Source organism: Gasterosteus aculeatus, chromosome 15 (assembly GCF_964276395.1).
Source record: "Gasterosteus aculeatus chromosome 15, fGasAcu3.hap1.1, whole genome shotgun sequence".
NCBI lineage: Eukaryota > Metazoa > Chordata > Actinopteri > Perciformes > Gasterosteidae > Gasterosteus > Gasterosteus aculeatus.
The window spans coordinates 4,765,589-4,778,838 of NC_135703.1; the positions used below are offsets into that span (position 1 = coordinate 4,765,589).

Genomic DNA, 13,250 nt, shown 5'->3' on the forward strand with positions numbered 1-13,250 from the left:
ATCTGTGAATACGAGCATTCATAATGACGTGCTCATATTTCCACCCACTGCACTTAAGCTAAACACCAAATAACAGCCCTTCTGGTCCAACTGAGCCAGCGCACAGTGACACGAGCAGCTGACGAAATGCGAACCCACTCGGCTGTAAGAGAAGCAAGAGACCCTCCAAGTCAATGAGCAGCTCAGTCACAGAAATGAAAAAAAAGCTATATTTCCCACATTCTACTAACAAGTTCTAGTGAAAGTATTTGGGGGGGTCTTGCTGAGCAATATATTAGGGGATTCTTATACCGTCCGTAATCTGCTGTATGTAGGCTACAGCACAGCGCTGGGTGCTTTGGATTCTCCCCCAGGCTATGAGGAGGAGGAGGAGGATAATGCATGTTGAGAGCCCATTACCGGGAAACATCTGGAATCTCGATCTGATGCTCGGGGAGCGAGCTGCTCCCCTAGGCCTCTAGTGATGCGTTTGGGGACTGATGCATTCAGGCCACTTCACCCGCCCACAGACACGAATAAGCACAAGCTAGTCGGCGCAGTCGCAAATTCAGGCAAATGAAGTGAGGCACATTGTGTGGTCGCTATCCCACGGAACAACAACTCAGAGATAATGCAGTGTAAAATGGTATTGGGGCCTCCGACGTTGTGATGCTCAGTGATGCTGGCACACGTTCCCACTAAAGTTCCCACTAAAGTCTCGTTACCGCCACCTCACCTGGTTCTCAATGGCCTTGCGGTTCTTGGGGTCGCTGACCACCGTCAGCTGCAGCTCGGCCATCTTCTTCATCTTCCCGTCCATGTCGATCTTTTGCAGGAGACTCCGGACCTGGCTCCGGAGCAGGCGCACCGTATCCTCCTTCCCCTGGCGCTTGGCCAGCAGCGAGGCGCTGGCAGAATGAATGGCCGTCACCCAGTTCTCCATGTCGGTCTGGTTGCTGGCCTGGAGGGGCCGAGGAGGGACAGGCAGTTCAACTTGGTGAAGTAGCGAGGCCAATGTTCCATGACAAGACGTTCAAAAAAGGCTGATCGATCGACCAGGATCGGCGATGCAATGCTGTTCTGTTATTTAACCACAATAATAACAATGCGGTGAGATCGTTGGGTGGCCAGATGGGCTTCGCTGGATCAACAAGAAGACGTCACTAACGGTGCCGCAATGGGAAAGCACAGGTTTGGAACGACTGCTGAAATCAAACACACATTTGCCCTTAAAAAAAAACGTTTCAAGAGTATCACTCTGTAATCCACTTGGAAAAGCCGCTTCAGTTGAGAGATCAGTCGAACCCCCCCTTTTATTGGGATTGACTCATGCTCAACGGGCCGTGTGAGTGGAAACAAAAAAGGTAGAAACCCCAGGCTGTCTTCATGCTACCGAGCTGATTTTCTCTCTGCTCGCCTCTGGGGCCCATGTCAGCTCCACACAGAACTACTTAATCAGATGCAGACATCACATACGTACTGAGGTCTAGAGAGCTTGTCACGCCGTTGGCTACAGGCGAGGCGCCGAGAACGGCCATGAGTTTCGTGGTGATACGTAGGTCAGCCACAGGCAAATAGGATGAGCTCTCAGGCCCTGAGCTTGGAAGTTTGGGAACTTTGCAAGTCCCTCCAATGCCAAAATTGGGTCCATTCATAGGAAGCTAAAAAAGTCTGGTATAATTCAACCAAAACCATTTATTGCAACTGTAAAACCCATAACCACAATTGCATATTTCCGTTTGTTCTCATCAAACTCTGCTGACACCAGAAGGAGAACTCTTCCAATCATCCGCAAAGGGTTTCAGAGAAAGCAGCGGGCCTCACCTGAAAGAGGTAGACGTCTCCATACGAGTTGCTGAGGCAGAAAACGTTCTCCTTTTTGGGGTGCTCCGGAACGGCCTGGACGATGCCGTCCTCGGCTAGCAGAGCGTAGCGAGGGGACATCTCCTGCTCCAGAGAGCCTTTCCCGTAGGTCTGGTAGAACAGCAATGTACATCCTGGAAATGATGGAAGAGAAAGACAGACACAAGCGTGCGTAAGTGAGTGATGCAGAAAACAAGTTTCTCTAGACTGAAATTTTCTGTCTTTCTTTTTTTTTTTTTTTTACAGCTGTCACATGAACTTTTATAGAAGAAATGTCCTTGAAACAAAAACACATCCAACAAATGAAGTCCTGCTGGACCGGGATACTCAGAAAAGTTTTACACACTCTCAAAAGACCACAAATGATGACAGTGTCCTTGCCTATTTCTTTTATATTTTTAACTTCCAAGAGGTGCTCTGCAGTATATATATAAAAGCAGCAAGCGTGGCCTAAATTTAATCTATTTGGCGAGAAGCAACAGCATAATTCCCTTGAAGCCTTTAGGGTGGGATGGAATGAAAATCGCTCACTGTCGAGTGTAACGTCGTGGTCAAGGACAGAGCTGATGTGGAGAGGAACAACGAGGGACCTGCATGCTCCTCAAAACTGAATTAAGGTACTAATCTACTTACCTGTGAATCACTTTAAATCCAAAAGACGGCACATTCTTTGACTCAATTTCAACGAGCGTGATCGTTTCCCTCAATGGAAACCCACCTCCTCCTTTTCCTCCCGGACTCACGCTCACCTTTCAGGGTCACCCAGTACTGCTTCCACTTGCGGCGGGTCACCAGCTCCAGCTTCTTGTCCTTGTGCAGGGTGACCAGAGGTTTAAAGGACAGCCAGCCGGCCCGTCTGACCACCCCCTGCTCCTTTTCAAACAGCAGGTCCAACTGCTCCAGGGAGCCCTCGGCCGACTCGTTGCTGCTCTCCCCCTCCTCGGTGCCCGTGGACGGGTCTCTTCTCTCGCCGCCTCCCCCTCCGCCCTTTCCCGCGTCGGTCTCGAGCTCCCTCATGAAGTTCTCGTAGATGTTCTGGCGGAGGGCGTCGCTGGTCGTTTGGTGGATGGCTCCTGACGATTGGGCCCTGGAGGCTCCGGGGAACCAGAGGAGGCTGGAGACCTGAGAGGGGGAGCTGGTGTCTGCGGTCAGGCCATCGACCCCGCTATCGAAGGCGTCGCCCAGGTCCTTGTACCTGCACTCCTGAAGATAAGAAAAGGAGCATGAGATGCTGAAGAACAGACCGACCATGTAGAGGGACGATGAGATTCATGTAAACTAAAACCCAAATTGTCTGATTAACTTGGAGATCTCCAAACGGATGAACAGAATTTTTGTTCCCGCCTTCATTTATGCGAAAGCACGACATGTTCGCTGCCAGAGGAGCGCACCTCCGAATCACAGCTCACGTTGGGACGACAATCAAACCGCGCTTGTTTCAATTAGCCCCAAGGCGCGGTGGAGAAACTTTTGAAGAAGAAAAAATAAAATAAAATAAAACCACTCAAACCTACTTCAAAGTCTGCATTACGGTCTCTAACTCTGTCGCTGGGGCTGAGAAAGTGGGACAAATTTCCTGTGTTGGCACCCTGCGGGCTCACACGATTTCATGTCATTTGAGGTCTGCCGTGGCTTCCCGACTCTTACAAATGAACACTTGATGGAATTGCAGTCTTTCGTGCCTGATGACAGTCTACACTCGACTAGATTGCAGCATTGATTCCGCCCCTTGCAGCAGAGTGGCGTGCGGCATGTAGACACAGAGCAGCACCGTCATGCTCATCCTCCGCCTGCTGCCGTCTCCCACTCGGCATCGTCCATGTAAGACTCATTAATGCTACTCCCATTGTGGATGCTTGGCAAAAAATGTTGCCCAACTATATAAGCAAAAAAACAGGATGTTTCTTAAAGCCCTTCGGAAAATGCTTCAATTATATGAAAAATAACAGCAAGGTAATTAATGCTTTATTAATTCTCACAGGTTCCTGTTTATCTACAGGGGAGCAATGAACCTGTTCACCCTACAGTGTTCAGTTGAGGACAGCCTCTGTTTGGACATTACATACACCTGCCACCATAAAAAGCACCGTATTTATAGTTCAGATGAAGGAAAATGTATTGCGAGCACAGGGTGGGGCTTTTTTTTTTCAGCTCTCCTTATTTTCCTTTTGTTGACACAGCCTTGATGTGTCCACCCTGTCCCGGTTCTCCAGCTGCTTTTAATTACAAGCAGGTTCTTGGCCTTTGACACCGGGGTTGCAGCGTGACCTCTAAACCCACAACACCGCCCTGGAGCTCAGGTGGAGGAGTACCAGAGCTGGACGTGCTCCTGATTTTGGTCTTTTGGCCTTGCACTGTGAACAGCTTTTGCAGACGAATGCCACGGAGGTTTGGCACTGCACAAAATGGCTCCCTGAGAACCGAGGAAATTCCTTAAGAAGCAGCGAAGGAAGCAACGTAGTCACTTATAACGGGAACACGATGCAATGCTACTGGCGATTATATTTTCCTCCAGTAAATCACACCTCGTTTAGAAGTTTCTTTGGGACGTTAATCAGCTTAATTTCTGCATGACAAAGACTAGAGTAAATCTGTGTGCGTTAGTCTCTCGCGTTGCATGAGATTAGCGCGGTGTTATGGCAAGTAGGGGACTTAGAGGCGGACATAGCCGATGTAAATACCGTAAGTCTCCTGAGTATTTGTCAGGGAGGACTGACAGCATCAAGGCAAAGTATCAACCCCCCCCCCCATTTAAGCACAAGGAGAAGCTCCCACATTCATCCCCTAGCGAAGAGGAGAATGCCATCGGAATACAGCGATTGTTCCAGTTTGTCTTTGGTTTGTTGTCAGACACAACTGACTGAACACCAATCCCTATTAGCAGATTTACTCTCAAGGGTCCACGGGAGGGGGGGCAGAAATTCTTCCCCACACAACAGCCAGAACAACCACAAGTCATTCATTAACATTAGCGGGGTGGGGTTCAATCTTCCGCTAGGATTTAGTTTCACTCTAACAGAGCCTCTCAAAGGCTTACAGCTACTCTCTTGGCAGTGCCCAAACAGGGTTCTTTAAACTTTTTTCAAGCCAGAGCTAAACGAATTAATGCAGAAACAATCGCTTTCAAGCCCCAAAGACGCAGAGGGACGCGAGCTCAGGCTCGGCTCCAAAAAACGTTTTATGTTAAATTAAAGCCATTAAGAATTTAGTGTTTGTAGAACAAAATCACATGGTTCTTATTAATTCTGTGCAGGCAACATCATAAATATCTATATATATATGGAGAGAGCCAGCTGTCTCATTTGCTAGCATATCACTACTCCATTAACAAAGTACGAATACCGTTCAGTGAAATTGTGTCCTTCGCCGGCCATTTGTACGTATAAAAGAGCCAAAAACATTAACATGCAACAGGTACTCGTTTAAACGACAACCAATCACAAACAATCAGCGTGCAATAGTACTTCAAACGTACCCACCCGGATACAGTCATCATGAAAACGGCACACAAGCCCCGAACTTCTTGTCCTCTGAGGATCATCCATGCCTAACGCATCCTTGTTCCATTATCATGAAAAACAAACAGGACCCGAGCTCTGGCTGCCTTACAGATTTTATTCTGTGCCGCCCCACTGTTCCCTGTCTCCGGACAGCTGGTGCTGCAGTGCTAAGGACCAGAGGACCGCTGGCCATGCCAAGACCACCGCTGTGGTTTGCGATCAAATAAACCTTGCCAGACAGGAAACTCTCGGTGCATTGCTGCGTTGCCGGTGCCCTCACCTGTCTAACAAGCTGTAGCCTTAGGGCTAGTTGTGAGGCAACAACAGAGTAGCGCAACAAGAGGATAACAAATGTTGTCTATTGAGTGCTATGAGGGCTATGAGTCAGGGGCAACCTATTGTTTTACATACCGTGCAGATAAGATCCCTGTATGGCAAAGGCATGGGAATCAAACATACCTGAGACTTCCTCTTCTTGCGGCTGAGGCTTCCTGTCCAGTCACTGAAGCGCCTCATGCGGTTTTTGATGGAGTCTTTTTTATGGAAGCCGTAACCGGGGTCAGCCAGCTCCTGGTCAGGATACTGGTCCAGATCCTCGCTCATGGTGTGGGCTTTGGGCCTGCGACAGGGCAGTGTGTACGATGAGTACTGGCAGGCCTCAGCGGACTCTTCCTCCAACGGGACATCCAGGACAGATGCAAAAGAGGCTCTGTGTGGCCTCTGGCCTTGGGCAGGCTGATGCAAGTGGGAGGAAAGGTCCCTGGCAGTGGGGAACGTGGCAGCCATCGTGGAGTCCTTATAGAGGTCCGTGATGGACACTGGTGGGGTCTGCTCAAGCGGATGCATGGGGGAGTGGACCAGTGTCCTGCTTGCTGAGCAGGGTTGTTCCTGCTCGCACAGCTCTGTGCCGGGCCCCCAGGGGGAGTCATACCAAGAGCCATCGGAGCTCAATGAGCTTCCTTTGCTGGTCCTGGCCGTGGAGGAGGTCGAAGCGGGAGGCGGGCCGCCGTGGTGGCCGTCCTGCCTACTGCCACTGGAGCCAGGCAGACTGGGAGTGGATGCGGACTCCAGGTTGGGGGAGAACTTGAGGAGTTGTACGGGCCCAGAAGCCTCGTCCAGGAGGACGGGATTGCCCGAGGTGTTGGTGAACTCCACCCTGAGACTGCCGTCCTTCTTGATCACCACCCGCGGGCTGCTCTGTTCCTCTAAAGCTTTGTGTTCATCTGTGTGTGCATTCAGAGTACCCCCAGTAATATCGGCCCCGTATGGGTTGTCTTCGTACTGATCCGACGTATGCCGCCTTCGTAAACCACATCCAGGCGACCGACGCCAGCGATGCTCACCTGGGCTGCCCCTTATCCCCTTAGAGACGTAGTCACCGTGCCTCGGGGAGTAGGGCGGCCTGCTCTTGGGAGGGGACAGACAGCCGCGAGCGACACACCTGGCCTTGTAGCCTGAGCCCAATGGGGCAGTTTTCCACCAGGTATGGGGCGACAGAGCATCATCTCTGGCCGACTGCAGCTTTAGTGAGCATGGCTTCGGTCTCCCTGGGAAGACAAAGCTGGTGCCTTTGGGGCCTTGAATGCTATATTGGCTCTCTGAATTTCCCATTGCTGCCTGGAAAAAATGAAAGCAGGGAAACTAAATTATAATGTCATCGGCATTATGCTACTGGAAAACCCAGCAGGTCAGAGACATAAAATTAACTCATTACTCATAAACTAGAATAACTACAGTCACATAAAACCATAAGATACACCCTTGACCGTTTCATTTGGAGTTTGTGTAATGAACCACCGCTCCTCCCATTTTACTAGATCCATTCATTCTTAGTCCAGTTAGATGAACATGCCTAATACTGTCATGGTTGTTATGTGAGACGGAGTTCCGGACAATGTGAAATTACTTCCAGACATTAGTGATGGAGCGCCGTGACCACACAGACATTTCATTACAGGGCTGAGGCTATTGCAGATAGTGCTGGTTAGACACATGTTGCAACTAATATAACATAATAGGTTAAGCTTAATACCTTCAACGGTCTTAAAATCATTGAACTTGTGGTGTACACCACGTAGATTTAGCCGAACACCAAGATGTGTGAAACATAAAGTAAAGTAAATAATTCTTTTTCGTTCGTATATCAAGTTTACTAATATTGGCCACACATGAAGACCACACACTCACCTGTCGGAAACGTCTTTTTCAGATTGGAGCTCCTATGTGCACGGTTCCGTCGCCATCGTTCCTCAGAGGAAATTCATTCCTTTGCCCTCTAGCTCATCTGAAACACAGAGACAGAAGTTAACTTAGTGCGTACACTCTCTGTACAGGGCTGTAATTCACCACCATGTAATAAGCTCCTTGTCTGATAACAGGTGTGCCAGTTAAAGGGCACACCTAATCCGCAGCGTTTGGGAGAAGGCAGCAATTGGTAGGCAGCCATACTTTGCCTCTCACTGGGACAAACAAAGCCTGTGCAATGCTGAATCGGCCACTGTGATCCTACTCGCTGTAATTTGAGAATTGTTTAATGTGGGGAAAAAAAATCAGTATTGTTTTGAGGTTTGGGGAGAGAAGCCAGAATGTAAATATTTTTGTAAATGAAAACCAAGCACAATAGCATAAAACCAACTGAACACAGGACAGTAGGATTTCCCTGCTGGTGTTACACAATAACAACTGTCGTTTTAACACTTCATCATGTAACATCTAGCGACAGAGCTACTAGTCTTACATGTGTTGAGATTGAGTCATGGTTACAACTTTATAACAACAATGACCCACAACAACTCTGTAACAGGGTAAAACACCACAACACAACAGCTTGTGACACAAAAACAATTTGTTACACTAATCATTTTTATACATTTGTATGTACATTTATAAAAATGACCACCGCCGAACTGCATGCTGGGTACAGCTCACAACAAGAAGTAACTAACGTTAACTCCGCTAACACGGAAAAGAGCATACAGGAGGAACAACGAGAGGCCTGAGATGCACCAACACAACTTGTGCCCAAGAGAGGAGCTGCGTCTGTTTGGAAGGTTTTTGGTTTTGGAGTCACGTTAGATCAGAAAATGATTCATTGCAAAGTCTGTCGAGCCTCTGGTAGCAACACTAGCAGCCACCACAAGCTAACACGCTAACTAGCTAACAAACTAACATGCTAACGAGCTAAAAGCTAACTCGACAGCCAGTTGCGAGCAGGTTGGCCAGCAGAGGCGAACAGCTGTTTGGGTAGCCAGCCACAACAAGCAGACATGCTAACAAGCTAACACGCTAACTAGCTAACAAACTAACATGCTAACGAGCTAACAAGCTAAGTCGACAGCCAGTTGCGAGCAGGTTGGCCAGCAGAGGCGAACAGCTGTTTGGGTAGCCAGCCACAACAAGCAAACATGCTAACAAGCTAACACGCTAACTCGCCGGCCAGTTGCGAGCAAGTTGCAGACAGCTGTCCGGGTAGCCGTGATAGCAATACCGTGATATACCGTGATACCGTCAGAATCTTGCATAATACCGTGATATGGATTTTTTTGCCATACCGTGCAGCCCTACAGTACAGCCACCATGGCTCAAAACACTATATAATATTCAGTCCACCCAAAAATCTTTCCTTAAATCAGCCATCCCGGACTGAACATTAGTAGCACTTTTCCACCTCCCAGCACGGAGATGACGTCATCTCAGATCGGGTTGGGAAACTTCTTGAAAGCCGGCTACAGTTTATCCGTCTGTTTATTTTTAAACCTTGGAATCTCAGCCTGCTCCTTCTTTTTTTTCACCACACTCGTCACCGCCAAATTTGTCCCGGAGGTGGGGGTCGAAAACCCGAAACGGCTGAGGAGCGCCCTTTGCAGAGGCACCGGGCATCTTCTGAGAGGCGGTGAGACCGTGTCCCGAGTGTGTAACTTAACCCGCTTACATGCGTGTAGCTCAGACTCAGAGAAGGACTTCAAATAGTGCTAAGCCTCGCAGCACACGTACAGAATGCGTAAGGTTACAGTGTAAACACCCGCCGCCAAAAGCCCCGACCTTCAGGATTAAGTGATCTGTAGCATTAGGAGTTCATCTGCTCCTTCTTGAATGCACCTCGACTGTGAGGCAAGATTTAATAGTGTTGGCTGACTAAACGGACGACAGTAAAAGAGTGTGGTTAATACAAGAAGTTGAGAGGGAACATCCAAGGGGACTTCAATATTTCAAATGCAAAGCATATGAGGACCTGTATCCCAAAGTGCAAAGACGGGCCAAGGAACCAGACAAGGACATGTTTCGCTCTTTTTTTGTAAACTGATTGAAAAAAGCTTGAAAAAGTTGCACTTGATAAAAGCTGGAGACATGTAATGAGGCTGAACAGAGGATTAAACGCTTTCTTTGTTCGTCATGAGTTAAAAAGCGGAAGCCGCACCGATACGAGGACATATAGCCCAGGCACTGCAACCCTCAACCAAGCAGCTTTCTGCCAGTAAAACACTAATCGTTTCCATCTCTGTCATGCCCATATAGTGCTTATGGAGGCACGATCAACTACACATAAACAGTCCAACTATAAGCATCGTTCCCTTTCATTAACCTAGAAACCTGCTGGATAACTGGCATATTTATTACTCAATTCCCTGCTTGATTTTTCATCTAGAAGCCTAGAAAGTGTAAATAAAATGACTGAGTCGAATGGAGCGTGACTAAACGATGCTCTCTCCGGAGTGAAGACCAAGAGAGCAGCTGCCGACAACACCGGGAGTCGGCATAAAAGCTGGATGTCGAACTTGTCAGGGTGACTGCTTTCTTTTTAAAGCCCTTCTTGCAAACTTCATTCACACAGAGCCGTGACGCCGGCGATGAAAGACTTAAAAGGCGTGCCAACACACAAACCCAAGGACGCACACGTCCGCCCGCTGCCGCGACTTGAACTGTGGTATTGTGCGACTGTTTGGGGAGAACAGCGAGACAAGTCTTCCTTTTAGCTCCTTAGACCGGTGCTCCCAGTCTGAAGGCTCCCTCCCTCTTCCCCTCCGGTCCTCTGTTCTCGTCAATAGGCTTCCTACAAGCCCATCGGCTCCGGGGGGCCAAGGGGCCGCTGCCACCCCAACTCCCCCCGTGACCTGGCATTCTTCAACGGCTGCCCCGCCGATGACGCCCACGTAAGCTCCATGTTTAGTCTGCCACTGCGTGCGTCTTAGGGCCGGGTAAACCGGGAGGAACCTGCCCCGCCTTAGGAACGCAGGGTGTAAACAGTGGGTACGTGAAGGCATTGTGCAGGGGGAGGAAAATGCCCTTTTCCTACTCGGAGACCACCACGCACTGGGTGAACAGTAGCGCCGACCTCCGTCAAAGTCGGAAGTCCTACGTCTGCAGTGTCCTTGAATCTGACCTTGGGAGCCGAAGCAGGAGGAGCAAACTATTGACACAGCAGCAGGAAACTTGGCCTCACAGTTGTATTATGATGCCATTAGTGCAGTTTTTTTCTACCTGCTCTGCCACAGAATCTTGCTGATGGGCAAAAAGCCCGCGGTGCTTTTCTTCCATGGCTGACCAGAAGAAGTCGTGCATTAGTTGCACAGTTGTGCAATAACGCTGAGAATATAGGTTGACCACGTGCTGCTCGTGGTCATAAATCAACAATGCAAATAACAAATAAAGAGGCAAAGTACCAACGAGGTTTCATGTTTTTAAATTATGATGCTGTGAACTAGGAACATATGAGGTCATTTGTTAATGGAAATGCCTGTTAACACAATCGCACTGCTTTCCTCCTGTCAAACGCCCATGGGACCCGTCTCTTATCACGTTCCTCTGGCGCGGTGACAACTGAGCTCTTAAAAGGACCAGTGTGCTTAAAGCTTCACTCAAACCAGACGCGGCTGGAATTCACGCTCATGCAAACGCAACCACACGAGTTATTTCGGGACAAAAACATTGTTTTTCTCAGGAAGAGAAGATAGCCGAGTGTTTGTCATAGGAACCGGATTGGAAGCATTCTGCGGTTGCTTGATGGGAGGAGAAATGTCAATCGATGAATCACTCGCTGAAAGCCCACATCACCGTGTGGTGGATCTGGACCGAGCCACCAAACATCCATCAAAGTGCTTGTTAAGTGTCTTTCGGACTTTTTCATTATGCATTTAGAAGCTCTGCGCTTGGCTCCCGACCAAAAATGACATGACAGCTTCTGAAAGATTTATACACGCATGCCCGCTGCCATTTGGGAGTGATAACAATAAAATACAACGCTTTCCCCACACACGACTTCTGCATGTAAAGTACAAGGAAGAGAGACACCGTGGCCATTTAGTCAATCTCACTTCTGCTCTTTAAAAGTCCCGAGTCATACATCAGATAAGGCTTTGTAGCATCTGGCCGGCTTATACAGGACGACAAGAGCCAAACACAAACTGCACTCGGACAGATACAGGAGGAAACTAAACAGCACTCACACACTCAGAGCGACGCACACCTGTGGATCCAAACGTGAGCTCTTCAACCTCAGCATCCTCTTCATCCAGTAAATAGGGAGAGAGAAAGAGCGATAAAAGTCCATACCGTCCTGTACCTCTGTGGCCCCGTCTTTCATCTGAAGCCTCTTTGAACAACTTGCAAAAGGAGAACTCTGGCGTTCTCTGATCTCAAAGTGGATCTCCATGCGAAGGCTCGTTGTGTCTTAAAGCCACACACGCACACACCGCATCTGACTCACACACACACTCTCCGGAGGACACGTGGAAACTCCCCCCCCCCCCCCCCCCCCCCCCTGGCTTGGGAGCAGCAGCGAATCAGAGCCCCCGCGGGGGTAACCCGGCGTTACGCGGCGCTAAAAGCGGAAAAAGTGAAAAGCTTCTCAACAGAGGAGGATGTTTTATAGCTCTCGTCCATTCGGAGTCTCCACAGCAGAAAAGGGCTCCACTGCCGCGACCGGGTTGTTTTTCCTCTAGCCTGCTTTTCCGTTGGCTCGGAGGAGGACGCGGGGCCTCGTCGCAGCCAAGGCGGTTTTCCATTGGCGTTTGAGGCGCTCGGGCCAGACAAGCTGGCGTATTAACGGCTGCAGCGCTGCCTGGGAGGCACCGGGGAGGGCGCAATGACTGGAGCTCTTGTCTGACCCTAAATACCACAATGACCCAAGGGCCGAGGAGGCAGCCAGCTACTGGAAAGGAAGAAATTAAGCGTGTACATACTTGTGTGTGTGCGAGTGTGAGTGTGAGCCATTGAAATTCCTACAGTTTTCTTGGGGGCCAAATGTGCATCCAATTTAGAGGAGCTGATATGAAATGCAAGAAGTGCACACGGCGGGTTATGACTCAGAGCCTGAACCCGGATCCCAGTGGAGACAAACTTGAGACCGCCGTCGCTCTACAAAAATAACACACACACACGCGTGCCTCCATTAGTCTATGGTCCACATAACTGTGGTGACATGGTCAAACTGGACCCATTCAGAAAGCCACAACAGAACACAACACAGCATCAGAACCATTGAGTAGGAGACTGCTGCAAAAGCTGCTTCCAGCCGTTTATTCCAGAAGCTATTGGCGTCATTGCCGTTCAGGGACATCACTCTTGACAAATGGAAAACATGAGCGCCTGGGTAACTGAGACACTCAATAGGGTTCTTCTCGGGGAAATTCATCTCGGCCCGAACAGCTATTCACGAGCGCGCCACGCTTGCATGAGCAGCTGTGGAACGGTGCCCCGCCGGCCTGCTGCCCGACACGGAGCCGTCAGCTCCAGGGCTCAATGTTAGCGGAGAATCATTATGATATTCACCCAGGACGGAGAAAAAAACGACAACATTGTTAGCAATACAATAGTCATGGGCCCAGTCGGAGGTACTCTCAAAAGGCCTTTGTCCGCCTGTAAATGGAGGCCGCTAGAAGGGTGGGTCAACTAGCTTGGAGGCACGGAAAG

At 49.3% G+C, this 13,250-nt stretch overlaps 1 protein-coding gene across 7 annotated transcripts in view; it reads right to left on the reverse strand.

The window, feature by feature from the left end:
• The window catches only part of LOC120833178 (rho guanine nucleotide exchange factor TIAM2), a 92,132-nt gene that overhangs the window by 32,601 nt on the left and 46,281 nt on the right, over nt 1–13,250 (reverse strand). For 3 of the 7 annotated variants that reach the window (XM_078089505.1, XM_078089508.1, XM_078089503.1), the window contains exons 2-6: nt 7,530–7,626; nt 5,802–6,959; nt 2,592–3,045; nt 1,804–1,976; nt 716–940 (exon numbers count right to left, since the gene is read on the reverse strand). In XM_078089505.1, the coding sequence (XP_077945631.1) occupies nt 716–940; nt 1,804–1,976; nt 2,592–3,045; nt 5,802–6,953 (2,004 nt within the window). In that variant the 5' untranslated portion in view covers nt 6,954–6,959; nt 7,530–7,626. Of the gene's footprint in view, nt 1–715; nt 941–1,803; nt 1,977–2,591; nt 3,046–5,801; nt 6,960–7,529; nt 7,627–11,785; nt 12,423–13,250 lie in introns of those variants that run through there. The other 4 variants (XM_078089504.1, XM_078089506.1, XM_078089507.1 and 1 more) reach the window with 4 other exon arrangements.